Source organism: Schistosoma haematobium, chromosome 2 (assembly GCF_000699445.3).
Source record: "Schistosoma haematobium chromosome 2, whole genome shotgun sequence".
Classification (NCBI taxonomy): domain Eukaryota; kingdom Metazoa; phylum Platyhelminthes; class Trematoda; order Strigeidida; family Schistosomatidae; genus Schistosoma; species Schistosoma haematobium.
Window position 1 is genome coordinate 19,764,063 of NC_067197.1, and position 17,197 is coordinate 19,781,259.

The 17,197-nt window shown below is 34.7% G+C and overlaps 1 protein-coding gene across 3 annotated transcripts; it reads right to left on the minus strand.

The window, feature by feature from the left end:
- Positions 1 to 46: 46 nt before the first annotated feature.
- MS3_00006401 (uncharacterized protein) lies at positions 47 to 12,427 on the minus strand. Of its 3 annotated transcripts, XM_012936585.3 has the most exons (6): positions 11,864 to 12,427; positions 11,719 to 11,819; positions 9,040 to 9,093; positions 8,794 to 8,990; positions 8,590 to 8,749; positions 7,457 to 7,886 (listed from the first exon to the last, which is right to left on the minus strand). In XM_012936585.3, the coding sequence occupies exons 3-6, from the start codon at positions 9,087 to 9,089 to the stop codon at positions 7,631 to 7,633; spliced, it is 663 nt and encodes a 220-aa protein (XP_012792039.3). In that variant the 5' UTR covers positions 9,090 to 9,093; positions 11,719 to 11,819; positions 11,864 to 12,427; the 3' UTR covers positions 7,457 to 7,630. The 3 variants fall into 3 exon arrangements, with proteins under 3 accessions (XP_051067726.1, XP_012792039.3, XP_051067727.1); XM_051214539.1 differs by lacking the exon at positions 11,719 to 11,819 and having other exon boundaries at positions 8,794 to 9,093; positions 12,029 to 12,427; XM_051214538.1 differs by having other exon boundaries at positions 47 to 8,749; positions 8,794 to 12,427.
- Positions 12,428 to 17,197: the final 4,770 nt, after the last annotated feature.

Sequence of the window (17,197 nt, forward strand, 5' to 3'; positions counted from 1 at the left end):
AATATAAGTAATCAATGTATTATACACAATCTTGTTTTCTTGTTGTTATGTACGAAGTTTAAATTTGTTTTGCTACATAAACGATGATAAACTAAACTAAAATCCGAGAATAGAAAAATTATACTGCGTATGTATGTGAAAGAGAAGTGCAAAAAACAAATTCTTGTTGTAAGAATAGCTATCAAAGCTAATTATGATTAAAATGTTTATCAAATGGAATAGCAAATGAGATTTAGTATTCATATTGTGATACCTTTCGTTTAGTTTCAAGATGACTCTCGTTGTAAAGAAATGAAGATCAATCATTAGATTGCTAAAAAGAAACAATAGAGATTAACAACTGTCTCACTGTCACTGAAATCAAAACTAGAAATTTCTGTTGGAACTTTCCTTCAAATCCAAAACCTCAATAGTTCGATTAACCAATATTATTTTATTCCTTAGATTTTATAAGTGATTCATTTAGGTGTTAAAATAATGTGGAACTTGCAAAATCGAAAACTTATTCTACATTGGTAATGAAAGAATTGACACTAGGTAGCAGATAGTACACAATGTCAAAAGTTGTTCATTAGTAAGGATTTTATATGTTGTGAATAAGTTCAATTATTCAGCCAATGTTATTATGCATTTGTTGTCGACATTTATTCGTACGTTTTTATGGCAGACTACTTGGGCGGGGTCTGCGCGACTCTCATAAGGAGTGGCTAGAGACTGAGTGATATAGCTCAGAATTGATCACAATGGTATAGGTGCTTACACTCTTTGTCTTCACTTAAACCATGAGATTAAAATTACTTCATACCTTTATTTCTACGAACTAAATCTCCCCCCATATATGTAATCTCTTTTTTATCTATTTCTACCATTGAAGTAACTACTTCCATGAATTTGGTGTTCGTCTTGTGCTAACTGGGTTTAGCAACTTGAACCGATGCATATATGTGCCTGATCCTACGTTATAGATGAGCGAGTGATGTCATCAATACCCAAAACAAACTTAATAGATAAAGAAACTTTCAAATTTTGTATCGCAAACTTTGGGGAAATAAAATTGAGCGAGTACATGACTAAAATTAATTCTCTGTTACAATATTTTCAATTTAACAAATCGATATACCACATCACATGTTTGTGGGTAACTTATTTAAACTCAATAACAACGGTCTTTAATAAAATAAAACGAATGAAGAAATATACGTATAAATGTACTGATGCTTTAATACTAGCATAATATTCATTCAATCTTGTGATTCTGTCCTAGAAAGAAGCAATATACTGATTAGCTACATTAAGATTTTGCTGTTATATATAGTCAAACTATGATGAAGTTATCGAAGATCGTTTCATATATTTTGGTTAGTCTAATATAAATTAGATTGTTTTTAAAGTGCTTTATTGTGGCTTATTATTAACAAGTTAAAAAAATTCGTAAAATGAAAGATTACTCTGGGAAGCTGATTTTCACTACAAACTAACATAGATTGACAGCCAGGAAGCAATAAATTGTTATTTTGGTAGTGTTTCATTTTAGTTCTAGACTTTTTAGCGGTTACGACTCTACTCGAGGTTAAACACTCCTCAACGCTTGAAGTCTTTCTGTTGTCTTTTAAGTGTCTTCAATCATTAAAAGAAAATATCTTACATTTACTTAACTATTCATAAAAACAACTCACTAAATCTAAAAGTTATTTATCTAGTTTTATCTAAACATCATCATAAGAATAATTATAATCAATATATGTGAGAAACAGGTACGGTCGAAAATTAGTAACTTATCACTTGTTCAATTTTGCTTAAACGTTGATTTTCTTTACAATATGATTATGAGTCATTATGTTCAAATGAAATATAATTATGTCAAGTTGTGCAGTTTGCTACTGCTATCTAGAAGAAGTTATCCTTCATTATGCTATGTACTAGTCTTTTCCGGATTCTTTTAACAGCAGAAAATCTTTTTGATGAACTTTGACGGCTGATTGTTGCTGTAGTGGAAGTATACTAGTAAATGAAGACCTTTTTTAGATTGAATCAACGTGTAGTATTATGTAAATTACACTGTATTTGTAAACTATGAAAACAATACGTTAAATACAATATTTGCCCACCCTCCTTAAGTCCTCTATTTCATTACTGTTGTTATTTTGATTGCTTTCTGTTTTTCTTTTCTGTCCGTTAGAAATCCTACTTTCAATTCCTGATATATACTACTTGTACCTGTTCGTACACAAGTAGTATACATTATAGTGTCTCTTTGAGATATGATGTTTGCTAAAACTTCTCAGATGGTATTTAACTTTGTTTTTGCATTATTCCTTCAATAATATAACTTGAATTCGTTTATACCGAAGAGATGATTAGCCATTTTATGCTGATTCATTTACTTATGTAACGAGACGAGTTGGTCCTAAAATGTTAGCATTTGTGTATAGTTATAGCTCTCCAAAAGTATATTTCCTTATTATTTCGTAGTCTCTCAACTGTTTGATATAGAAAACAGTAATTTTGGGTCATCAGATTTGTTATTGAAAATGTAATACTTTCTGATGTGTCATCTGTACATATGAAAACTAATCAACATTATTAAGTTATACAATAACAAGCATACCATCCAATTAAGTCAGACTTATATTTTATAAATGGGTCTAATCTATCAAGGTTGTGACATAGAAACTGCGTATTCAGTTACTAGTTATCTGTCATGATGGCTAACATAAAATTGGAGTGAGGAAATTATTAGAGTCGACTATACCAAAGCGTGCGCACAGTTCGAGCAGTCATTCAACAATTGTCTATGCAGTACAGAGAAGTGCTGACTCCTTGGTTAGAATCCAAGCAGAGATTGTAGTTTTTGATAGACCATAAATGACAACTCATAGTCAATTTCATTAACTTTAAATCTTTAGTGTTTACATTACTCACATTGTTAATTCCTTGAACTTTCGAACGATACTATCAGAATTTAGTTTTCCACCATTTCCACTGTTTTACTTTACACTTTTATTAATTTTTTGTCTTTGTAATGACAATTTCGGCAGGTGAATTTCTGTCACAGGTCTTACATTTTTTATAACTGACTAAGATCTAGTCGGACTCATCTTTAAGGAATAATATTCGATTAACCGCATGATAATAAATTGCAGTATTGGAAAAGAATCATAACAGTAATTCAAAAACTAGAAATTTACAAATAGGGCTGAATACATTGTACAAGTATTTAATTCTACTTTATTTCAATTAAATATTTTATCTTTTCTCATTATTACCAAACACATCTCAAAATAATCTCCGTATTGAACAGTCCGTCCTATAGTTATTTCTTATGAATGTGGATCATCTTCAAGAGAACTGCATGAATTTGAGTAGGTGGTTAGAGATAATTTACATTGTACGATTTAGATACATTATCATCATTAATACTATTTAGATGTACGAATTAATCATCACAATCTTAGTGTTACGAACGTCACGAATTCCGCAAACATCACGCTCCATAAATCAGTAGATTTAAAACGGATAAACCGACATCGTATCAGAATTAAACTACATCAAGTACATCTAAAGCTTATAGATAATACTCTTTGTTTCTAAATATTTAGCGAATTATATATGAGGAAGGTTTTTTAGATTGTTTCAATTAATCGTTCAATTAATAAAAATTAAAACTGTGAACTAGGCAAATTTTAAGCTGCATTAACTCCGTATAATCACAGTTCTAGTTTGGGTTTTTAAACCACTTCCAAACACAAAACAAATCTTTCGACAGAAAAATCATCATTGTGACGACTTTATTTTCAAATGATGTACTAATATATAGGAAATTATAATCTAAATGATAATAATATTATTTCGTTAACTTGTGGAGTAAGGTCAATACAACTGAATAAAATATATGAATCGTCAAAATGATTAGAAAATACGAAAATTATACAAGGCTAAAGGTCGAACACATGTAAGAGATTATGGTAGAATTTTCCTTCAAATTATGTAAATCAATGTCATTGTGAATATGAATATGACATGTTATGAGATAAAAATAAAATTTGTAAATCTATGTCAAACATAACAAATTATACTGCACTCAGAAAGAAATACCCTTGAAGTTTAAGAAAAACACAGACAGAGAAAGAAGAATATGAAAGCGCATAAGGAACTAGGGCTCAGACGTTAAAAAAGATCTTAAAGCCTATTTAATGTACACGTAGAATTAGCTTGGAATTGAAGATAGCTAGAGCTTGAGTAGTGGTAAACAGACAAATGCATATGCCTATGGATAGATATTGTTTACTTTTACAAATGATATCAAACAATTTATATAAGTTGTGTTCTGAGATTATACCATAGTTTTTCGTTTGCATCTACTAAGCCAAATCACTCTCGTCAGGGAATACTTCTGGACAAATAGATTTTACTGTTATCAGCTAAAATGTTTGTGAAAATATTCGAACTCATTATATTTTATAGTAGCAAGTTTCGCATTTTTTAATTTACAAAAAAGTAAAATAAAAATTACTTGTGACATATTAACGTGATTAGTAGAACTACACTCATAAATAGGATCTATGTCAGGAAACTGGTTTGAATTTCGTGATAAATGGATGCGATAAGCTGAATCATTCAAGACCCTACTATACTTATTTCTGAATCCAACTAGTTCCGTATTCACAGTTTGGCACTACTATGTAATAACAACTGGGTAAAATAAAAACAGTTCGGAAGAAAAAAATTTATTGATGTTATTTTCTCAAGTTGTACAATGGTATCTACAATTATTTTACACATATTAATGTATAATACAATTTTAAAATGTTGAGTCATTAGCACAGGTAACAAGAGTTAATCAAAAATTTTAAGAGTAATAAGAATGAAAACAACATAGAAAAGAGGTGTGGAAGTTAAGTGTTCACTTGGCGAATATATGGAGAAAAGAGACGGATACATATCATAACAATTTAAAATAAGGTGTTAGGATCATCGCTAAATAAGGGATTAGATATATCACTTTTGATCTCAAAGACCAACCTTGAATCGACGAACCGTCAAACCCTTCGCTATACACATATTTTTCAATCGGATGCCCTTATAACCAGTTCGCTTGACTTCATGAATTATTTAGAATTGAAACAGTTTAAAAATAAAAATAGTAGCTGGTTCGCATTCACATTTTGATAACCATACTCGGTAGTGTTCAGATATGCTTTTGGAAAGAGGATATATATTGGAGTTAACAACAACATATTCCACACGAGCAAATAAACTGACAGATGCACACGGAGGTAACCAAAGCAACGGTTCATCCTTGAATTAGTTACTGCATAATGCAATCCATAGTTCAGTTGAATCGAGTATCTCACTCAACAATTTTGACAATGATTTCTTAAGATCACTGCAACTATACTCCCTCGCTTTAAGCTCAATATACAAGAACAAAATCTTCTTCAGTACTATTTCTTCTGTTTATTTAGCTCTCTCGTTTTAGTTATTTGTAAATGAATCTGATAAATCCCGTTTTTATGAGCGTTTCTCCGACTCTGTTTAGTTTTTTTGCTGAGTGTGTCCTCCGTGCGAACTCTTGTGGTTCTCAGCAATACGGAATGTAGTAGGTTTATCTTTCTGCCTAGTTAAATCCAAATCTAGAAGTTCGTACGCTGTCAGTCTCATGTCGTTCTTCTATACACTGGTCTTTGCAGAGACTAATCCGGTTTACTTTTCATAAAAACATCAAAAAAGTGAAATTCTGTGCTCAACTCTGACTTTCTGGTGGTACATGTGGAATTCTGTTGAGATCCCAACTCTCGTCACAGATAATGAAGATATCATCCATACATACCTCGTAAAAACAAAAGTCACTAACTGTTAATCGAATAATGGTATTTTCCAGATTGACTATTAAGCCTTCTGATAAGAGAAGACCTAGTAGCGACCTTAATGCCATACACATTTGTCTGTATAACTCATTATTAAATCGCAATTATAAACTCATAGCGTAGTGTAACAGCGATTTCTTTAGATATTATTTTGGAATCCCAATATTATCATTTGTAATCTATTCACAGTGAACAAATTGTCCCTGTGTAAGAGGAGTATTTTTGAGAAGTGAGGCGACATTTAATGAAGTCATTCTTTTTCCAAATACATTGGTGTCTATGGAAGTAAATTAATTGTTGGCGCTATGTTTATTGATCTGATCTCCAGCTATTTAAGGAATTTGCACAATTCAGTTGTCAGTTGCATGGTATAGGGTGTTATTTGTATTCGTTATAGAACAAAGAGAAACATTTTTCTTGTGTAATTTTGGCAGTCCATACAGACGTGAAATCGTAGAACTAACAATAAATCATCGATGATGATTAATTAAACTTTATTAAGATTTTTCTGCATTTGTTCTATTCGGTAGGTTACATCCTTTTTTTGTCGTTTCCCTGGAAAACTTGCGTGCATCCATTATTATGATGAATAATTGAATTGCAATACATGAGGACGATTTTAGCACATTTATGTAATTCAAGCAACACTAAATCCCAATTCTTTAAAACATAAGTTATTTGAGATCTGCTTTCTTCTTGACAGGAGTCATGTTGTAGCATATTTTGCCCCTCTCTGTTACTTATCGGGTGTATATGAGTGTTTGATTCGGTCTGTTTTCGACACTTGATAACAGCGTCCCTTCACAGTAGTACGAGCACACTGTTAGGATTTATCTCGTTTGTCCTTAGATAAGTCATTGAGTCCGGGTGTATGATCAACCTTTCATCAACCTCGTCCCTAGTTAATACATTTGTGTCCTAAGCTACGGTTTCACGACTCCATCTTCAATACGGTGAATGAGACTATTGTTATTGTCTTCTTCCCTGCCCCAATAACTGGAGTAAGACGTCCTGTTGCTGTATAGAGGCCTTATTGGTCAAAATTCAGTAGAATTCAAAATAAATTTAAGACAATCAGTTATATATTGGTTACGATGACTATAGTTTCTGAATTGAGTTATCAATGTGCGTAAATCATAGTGAAAAATGCAATTGAAAGTTCATTAACAGAATTCAAATTGAATAAATTAATATAACTAAAATTCATATTAGGTAGATATTAACTTTATTCTAAGTTCCATTTAGGAATTTCACATCCATAACAGATTCCCACACAGATAACTGTGATAAGATGAAAATAATAACCTTCGCTTACAATTATATTCTAAGTTTAACGTTTACCTGTGGACAGATGCTACATTTGTAAGAAATTTCACGACAGTAACAACTATTATTTTGAGGCCTGAAATTTTCAAAGAGCCTATTTTTTATGCAAAAAACTTATTAGGTTTTCCTCATCATGAAAAACAAACAATTCGACTTCAATGTGAATTACATGACATGGTAAAGGACTAAATTAAAGAAATGGAATAAGCTAACAGTTTCTGGATTCTTGTTTTAAGTATTCTAGATGAAAAACAATTATGAAATGCATTTGCCCGAGATTTTATTAATTTCCGAGATAAAAAAAGCAATTTACTTATATACAGTGAAATAAAGTTGTTCACAAAAAGTCCTAGTCCATGAATTAATGTTACTCGGAACAAGCTACTTAATATTATTAAGTAGCCATACCACCTATCCTGTGCAAAAAATCCCTTCAGTTAACTATGACTTGCAAGTATGTCATTGAAGTAGATCATATTGGTCTGGATTTCCTTACATCCGACTGAATTACCGCATACTTTACAAGTGACCGGGTGATATTCCTTCATGACATTCCGGTTTGATTTCAAACTGCTTTCTGGAGATTTTTTCGCATTTTGTGGTTTTGATATCGTTCGAGATATTATTTGAGTTTCGTCCACAATACAATTGATAGGGTATTCTGTATAATATTGTGTCTTGAAATGTGGGTGCCTAAAATTAGAAAACCATATATAGTTTAAAATTTATTTGTTCCTCAATGTTGCTAATCAAGAACAAAATTTTAAAGTATTAATATAAAATAACTCATCACGCTTTAATATTATTCTAGTATGTCATGTTATAATGAGATATGTCTAGTCACATTCTTTATCATATTGATGCGATCCAAATCGCTTAATCCACTTAGCCTACCACGAAGATGTAAGGAGACGTTGAGTTATAAACCAGAAGTACCCAAAGATTAATTGTTATGCACCAAATCATCGTGAAAATGATTGACAGAGTAGATGTGAATGAAGGCATGAATGTGAGCGATTATAAATGAACGGAATAATAGATACAAAGTCACACTTTTTCGCAAACACTTCAATAATTATGTTCTGAAAATAGTTGTTTGAAAACCCATAAAGGGTTAATGCTAAAGTTATGACGAAACATGTGGTATTATCCAAGCCAGTAATGTACTTAAGTAGCTAAAATCCTTTATCCTGTATGCACAATTTCTAGTTAGGGTTTAATAATACCGTGGGTACCTACATATCTAAAATCAAAACCAGACATTTACGTATACAAGTATATCTTCGCTTAACCACATGAGGCTTAAGGTAGATTTCGATTATTCCCAGTCGTTACAAGAAACTTAATAGCACAGAACTACAACACATATTTCGGCTCAAATAAAGCCCAAACTTACCTATGACTAACTAGAGATAACACAGACATACATCCAGGACAGTTAAGGATGGCATCAGATTTCTCGCTCTTCCCTCCAGGGAGATTTTCTTGCACCCATTTAGCATTAGCCTCATCTTCTTCATAATCGCAAAGTGGATCTTTATCTACTGGAAAGTCATCTGTATGTGTTGAAAACAAATCATTAATAAGCAGTAAAACATACCGCCATCGTCATGATCCTTTTTAAATCTCACTCTGAGATTTTTATTTTGCTTTTTTCCTGTTTTCAAATCCGTTGCTTTATGGTGAACGCTTCTGATCAATAAATCAAGTTCTTTGTTCATTAATTCATCAAACTCCATAGCTTTAGCTTTGGATATCTCGATCGCATTGACACTTCTGTTGTCATAACACAAATCACTTTAACGAAATAAAATGACACGAATGATGATTGATGGTCATAAATTACCTGGATGAACTACTGTCAGACTCACAACCATCATAATCTGAGGAGAACATTTGGCTGTAATAAAAAGAAACGCCAAACAAATTAAGTGGTAAATGCGGTCAGATACCAATCGAAACTTGACATTTAAAACAACTCTAAATAATCTGAAGTATTGTTTGGGCGAAAGCATGAAATAGAATGTCACTTTCGAAACTAAAAACCTTATATTGTAACAAAAAATGCCTCAGTAGTGTTTACAGTTAGAGATGGGTGCAACTAATAATGCGAATTCAACAACACTATTTAAACAAACTTTTCACTGTAGGTATCAATTTCAAGGTTGAATTTGACAGTTTCAAATAAATTGATCATTGGATAGAAAGTTAGTGGAAAACATCCTTTTTGTTATATCTCAATGAGCAGAAAATTGTATTTCCGACGTTTTGCGACTTAATGTAAGCCATATCTTCAGAGCACATAAATAACCGAATAAAATTAACACAGGTTTAAATGGTAAGAAGGAAACAATTAGGAATATTTTTAGTACAATCAAAATCATAATAGTTCTGAATATGTCAATGAACTTCTCACAGTATACCTATCAAGGACAATGTAGTAGTAATACAGTAAGATGTATTTCCGCATATGAATTGGTCAAAAAGTTTACCCTATCGCAATCGACCCTCAAAGCTTTTTACTACAAATTACAACGTATGGATGTCAAATCTTATCTTTCTAGGTTATACATTACACTCATACATTTACCGATACTTATACAGATTATACTGTTTTTGTATGAGTAGTTTGGTTTCCAGCTTACTAATATGAATTATTTAAAAGGCTTCTGATTCTGTATTTACCGTAAAATTCAGATTTTCTGTGGGACATGGTACTTAAGAAGTTTCTGATTAACGTTTTGCATTATCCTTAATCAAATATTTTCATGGTGGCTGGCTTCTGTGTATCTCTATACCATATATATATATCAATTAAACAAATTCTGTTTAATCATTAAAATGGTATTCAATTGACACAATGGATAATGATATTAGAATGACTTCCCAATAAACCGTCCCACAAATTTGTATAGAAAATCAAACTACACACTGTTATACCCAAAAAACCGTTATTGATAAATTTATTTGGTTTCATATTCCTTAATTATGAGCATCCAAGGCAATATAATAAAGTTATATATATTTCACTATGTAAGTGTTCCACTGTAGAACAGTAGCGTATAATTTTGTTATGAACGAATTAACTAAACGAATAAGTCATTCTAAAATATATCTAAACATGAAAGATATTGAACACGTTCTGTTATTTAGCCTACTTATATTAGATTAATCGACCTACAAAGATAAAATTTGACCTGAATATTGACACAATCAAGAGGATAGGCAATAACTCAGTTTTTCTTTCCGGAGAATTTATACGTGGTTGTTAAAGTCGTAGACACACTATTATTTCTATACTTAGATGAAACATGGATAATAACATCTTTAATGCTTCCTAATAATAACAAGGAGTCAGACGAACATACTTATTTTTCAGAATGATTTGTAACGCAAACTAAACTGAACAAAGGCACCACTGATAACCGACCAACTCTCCACATACACACATGAAACGGGAGTATAAAATTTGTCAATATGTACCTAACCGCAGCCATTGATCAAAATCACTAGGGTCGCACAAGAAAAAAATGAAGTTACAGATGTCGTTTCAGCAGAATTTAAGAACATGAAAGTAAGTCCAGATTGAAATCGCTAAATGCATTTCCTGATACATGAAATTGGTAAGATTGCAGTCGGAACGAGACTATAATTTATGGGCGAACCAATCAGATATAAGATATCCGGTGAGAAACTCAGTCATCTATTTGGTTAAATAGCGTTTCTGGATTTTAGATGGTGTCATTTTGTGACAAAAACCCTAAGTCTAATTCCTAACCCAAACCATCAACCGTAAATCATAATTCTAATCTCTCACTATGGTTCATGACTCTCATTTAGTCCTATATAGTAGGTGGACATGCTCAAGGTCACTTTGGCATCGCTCAAAGGTCACCCATAAATTATAGTCCCACCACGGTCGGTCAGGATGCGATCCCAAGGCCTGAAAAGAGTACAAGTGACAATCACATATGTTACCATCTGAATTGCTAAGTAACAGTTTGGAAAGCAATTTGTTCGTTTCATTGAGTTCTACAAATTGATAAATACGGAGACGTATTTGAAAGATATCGTCGGAGAATTACACCCTGTTCTAAATTACGGCTTATAAATAGAAATAAATAAATCGAAAATAGGTTGGATTGGGTTGCTACACGTGTTAAAAACCTAGCTACAGGAAATACACAGTCTGCGAAGTTTCAGAGAACACGTGCATTTACAGATTAAAGAATTGCTTAAGAGGAGAAAAATAGAAACCTCGGAAGTTTATTACCCTAAATCTCGCTTTACAAAGGTAACGAAAAGTCTTGGAATTGCTTAATTCTTAAAATGATGGTGAGAGTAAGAGATATAAATAACTTTCAAAAATATATAGAATTTCAGCTTAATTTACAAATTTTCAACGAAAGGCTCTTGAGGTTCCAAAACAAGGGACTATATCTGATCGATATGGCTACCAAATATTCTCTTATCTTAACCGTATTATTATTCTCAACTCCTAATACTAGTCTGTGACAAATCTTACCCCAATCTCCAACTCTCAATACTTTCGATTATGTTTGATAATTCACCAGATATATTAAACTTTTTCTACACTGTGATTTCCCAGCCTCGATGCTTAAACTTCTGCTATATATAAGTGTCAATTTTAAAGTGGTTAAAAACTTTACGGTTGGTGCCGAAGTATGCTTTAGCGGTGTGGAATTATTCTGTACCGTCTACAACCATTTGAGAATGGGAGAATGTAACAGGAAAAATTTGCAAACTAAATCTTATTTGACATCTCAATGACGATTCAGTGTTTTCTACAAAGAGTTATAAAACACGTTACTTACCAACTCCGTTTGCCAGATGAAACCTCAGATCAAAGTGTGCAGTATTCTAAGTTGCAAACAATAAGTAGGTTGTCATAAAATTAGGCAATTTCATCTGATAACAAATCAGAAACTACAAAGTCCAGGATAACAACATGAAACACAAAATTCAATGAGCAGATTTAACAACAGTAACGTAACGTACAAACGCTGCGCTTTTTTCTCAGTTTTATGTACAACAAGACAATCAAATTGTCTTTTATCCTACCAGAAAATCGATGTGGCCATATTTGTTCTCCAGAATCTTGAAAATGGACAACGCTTAGGGATATATTTCAAATATATGACATATTTTTGAGTCAAACAATATAGCCGATGGTCTCTTTAAAAAAAGATAGTGATCCTAAGCACGAACTGTTGTTAACAACCCTGAAACCAGAAACAAATTGGATAGAAACACGTCAATAAATCCTGTCGTATGGAATCTCTGCAATAAGAGGTCGTCCAATCGTGTCGAAAATTTATTGTCTCCAACGCACTGTACAAGTTATCCTACTCAGCTCTTTGATCAATCTTCACGTTCTTATTAGAACGACCTCGGTGGTATTATAGGAATGAACGAATGAGGAAATGGGCGTGTTCCCGCCTTATCTGCCAAATATCTAACATGCGTAAGGATTCCAATTGGCGACCGGTGTCTGTGAGCACGAAATTCTTCCAGAGTTGCAGCCGCTATATGGGAGGATGGAAAAGTTATCTTCATCAGCCAGGTCTAGAACCACCGTCCTTTTGGCTAGTGCCTCCACTTGTTGAGTCAATATTCTTTTGAGTTTCAAGGACTTCCTGATAATTTTCCATTCCCGAATATCAGAGTTTGTGTGGTCGGGGTCTGCGTTTTCTGGCACATCGTACACGATGATATTTCCTCCGCGAATAAACGTCTCACAATGTTTCTTAAGAATGTTCCGCGTCAGACTGCCCAGAATACGTTATATCAGGCAGTATTCTTAAATTCCCATCCGATTTCAGTTAGTGGCTTGATGACTATGATGCTTGGAGTCCTTTCCCCGAGCAAACCATGTGTGTCAGGGGCTCTATTTTAGACTATTCGAGCTTCGCTTTCAACTCTTCACAGAGCATCCTGCAGACTAAGGGGAAGGTCAGGCCTATCTTTAAGGTTCATTATCTTGAAACAGTCATCGTGAACCGTGATCGTTCACCCAGGTTTTCGTGTATGTTCAGGTCGAGGACCTTGATGTCTGTTGGTTGAAGCAAGTTTCCGATTCCTTTGCTTTTTGTTGACTGGTTGGACGGAATTAGGAGTAGATAGTTTGGTCCAATCACCAGTTTGTTTCACTCAATACCTGGGATGTTCTGCTTCTTGGACGGTGAAAACCGGCTCCCTTCAACTTTGTTGAAAGAGGTTCAATCGCCTGTGGAGCTTTTGTAGACAACCGTTGCATTAAAGGAACATGTGTTTTAAGACCCAAGTTTGCCGAGGAAGTCTAGTACCGTCGATGATACGATGGCGTTAAGGTACGGTATGTCCTCACTAGTGTTAATACATGCCCCATCAATACTAACGTTGTCAAGGTCCCATTTCTTTTCTTCACTATGCGCTTTTTTTACTCAATCTAGGACTACCTTTCTTCAGGTTTACCGATAGCCGAAAAGTAAGTTGAGACAAAAGCACAGTTAACCATTGACTTGTGTCAAACTCAGAAAGAAAAATAATCTAACGAACGTAAAGCTCAGGACAGATTCTTTGAACAGAAATGGTAATTTTGTTGCGTAAATATACGGCGAAAGTTAGAGAAATGAAAATCACGTTATCACTAGACTTCCCGTTCGTAAAGTACACGTACTAGTCAAGTTGGCAACTCGTTGGAGAAACATAAGACGCCGTTGCACTTAGACTGCCTATTTACAGAGGAAGAATTTTTGGTCTACAACATTTCACTCCTGGATCTCCTGGGGAAAGGTGATCACGAAGTTATAGCCCTACGTTTCATCAACAAAACTGAGCTAAGACATCCTACCAACGACAGACATTGGGATTTCAAACGGTTGGATGTATCAGCTTAACGGGACAATCTAAAACACGTGGACTGGAAAGTTCGCTTTCAACTTGATATGGATGTTCATTGAGATTTCTTACTGCACACGATCTTATGTGCTACCACCAACGGTCCCCAAAGTCTACAGGGAAACTACGGTCATCAATGATCGCACTCTTCGTTTGCTAAACCTTAAGAGGCACTGCCGGGAGGAATACAAACGAACAGCTAGCAACATCGATCCAAACAAATAAGGAACATATCCACAAAGGCAATAAGAGAAGACAAGCTTCAGTACCAGATAAAGCTTAATGAAAAATTTGTCTCCAATCCGAATGCTTATTCCGTCATTCAGCCTCTCGACAAGCCAAACCCTAAGTTTTTCAATTGCTAGGGTCTAATGGCCCAACTAACAACAACGATAATGCGGCTGACCATCTAGTAGAACAATACCCTCGGATATTTCTACCAACCAACATCAACTATATCGATGAAAGCCTAACCTGTAACTCCACAAGACTTTCAGAAGTAAACCGGAGCGCTGACCTAATGTACCGGATGTACTTGATGTACTAAGATAGACACTTCTCCTGGCCAGGATATGGCCCATTTTGCTTCTCCGAGTGAAACAGCTTCAATCTTGGTAACGCTGCTTGGTGTGATGTTCTTACATTCGCTTAACCGAGGCACATTACCTGAAATTCGGAAGTTGGTTTACATCAAATCAACTTTCAAAAGAGGTCTACTTAGCGAAACTTCAAGCTACCAGCCGGTAGCACTTCTATCCATACTCTGAAAAATTATGCGACGGTATGCACGACTACTTACTACCTACAAACTTATTTCCACACCATCAGAACGGCTTCAGGAAGGGTCATTCTTGTATAACCAACCATCTGAATGCAGTGGACAGATAGGCAACCATCCTTATCAATAAGCTCAAATGATTAAGTATCAAATCAAGTTCGACTGATTGGCCTACTTCATATCTAACGAATTGACATTTTAAGGTCAGGGTTAACATCAATATCTCTCAGGATATAGAATGTCTTAGTAGGGTTCCCCAGAGTTCAATACTAGGACCACTACTATTTGATCTATATAAGTGATCTTCCACAGCAGTTATCGTCTGACGTATTACTTTCCGCTGGTGATGTGAAACTTCGGAGAGAGCAATGCAACCAAGAGGATAAAGCGGCATTTCAGGAGGATCCGACTCGACCTCAAAGTTGTCGAATGGCAACGGGCTTACCTTGAGCACTTCAAAATGTAAATTAGTACATCTGAGACATGTTGCAGAGTACGGCTACAACTTAGGCAACTCGCCTCTAGAAGTATCCCAAGTTGGAAAAGATTTAAGAGTGTTGGTACCCTACGATTTGAAGTCTTACGCCAACCGAGACAGAAGTACTTTTGGATGAAGAAACTTTCATCATCATTTAGAGTACGGAAACAAAACATTTCTTCTTTCACCCCAAAAGGATAAGTACACTCTGAAGCGTATCCAACGGCGAGCCACGAAATTTATCTCTTGTAAAAGTGCCTCCAGTTGCTGAACTTTTACCGATTGAAATACAGGTGTCTTAGAAGTAACCCTTTAATGACTTACAGAATCCTTAACCCTTCTGTACATCCCTTTAAACACCTATTTAAGTTTAGTCCGAACACAAGTCTAAGCGGAAACACCCAGAAACTGGGGACACAACACGAGCAGGACGGACTGCAGACACATCTACTTCTTAAGAGTAGCCAAATACTGGAATTTACGTCCGGCTGAGCTGGTTCAAGAGACTTACCGGTAGTCCTTCAAGAGAAAGCTTGACATATTCTTAAGGACTGAGGACAGTATGTCACCATGATTTACCAACTTTTTTCTTTTTCCTGTTTTATCGTTGATATACCTGAATTTCTACCTGGAGGAATCGGTGATCCACTGCCACTGGGTACGGAAGTCTGTCAAGCAAAAGATTCTTTTATTCCGTTTAGAACCCTCTGAACCATTTGGACATTTTACAGCCAGACCGTCATCTCTTTATATTAGTTTTTTAAATCGCTGGTCAAGGAAAAATTACTTAAGTAAGAAATAGACTAAACCATTTGTTGATTTATAGGTAAACAATTAAATTTATTATTACATACAGTACCTATAAACAGTTTAGTCATAATTTGACAGAATAGATACAACTAGACCGGAATAACGGTGTCATTGGATCGACACCGGAAATAGATCTCTTTGTAATTCGACTGGAGTCATACTGAGACTGGCATATAGAATCACTAGCTGTTGTAATAGAATGAAACAAGACTGGAAACAGAACGACCAGCATCTTTATTGTAGTAAAATAAACCCAGGAATGCTTTAGACTAGTATAATCTGCGCTGTATTTAATTGAATGCAAATTGACCAGATTGTAGCAATAAACAAATCCCCAAAATCAATAGGTCTGTAGGCCTTCGACATCTGATGCTGACTGTGTTAGTTTTACTGGACTTACATATCTGAAGGCGTTCGGTCATTTATCCGCACCGGATCATGAGTTGGTACTCCGTGCTTCACTTCGCCTACAACTGCTAGCCAGATTGGATTGATCACTGCTCGATATATTGATATTCTGTCAAATATGACTTTGAATCTCTTCGCTTCTGACTTCCGTTTTCACTGGGTTGGGACATTTTGTTTCCAAAATTATTACTGGTTAGCGTGTTGTCAAACTCTGAATACTTGTGACATCTTTAAGAGTATGGATGTGTGGGTCTCAAGTATTGATAGATCTATAAAGTAATAGAATACGATCGACAGGCAGACAAACAGATAAACAGACTACCAAATAAACGACCATTACAAGGATTCTCATGAAAAGGGACTCGAGTTAATCACACAGCTGTGCATTGCACCACTGCACTTGACACTCACAGTCATACTCCGAACCAAATATATGGTTATGTTCATTTAACATGTCTGTATTAAATAACATACTTTTTATTTAACTTAGAGCCAGCCTAGTGGTCTAGTGGTTAAGCGCTGGCGCGCGAGACGGATAGGTCCTGGGTTCGAATCTCGCAAGGCGAGGTCGTGGATGCGCACTGCTGAGGAGTCCCACAATAGGACAAAGTGGCCGTCCAGTACTTCCAG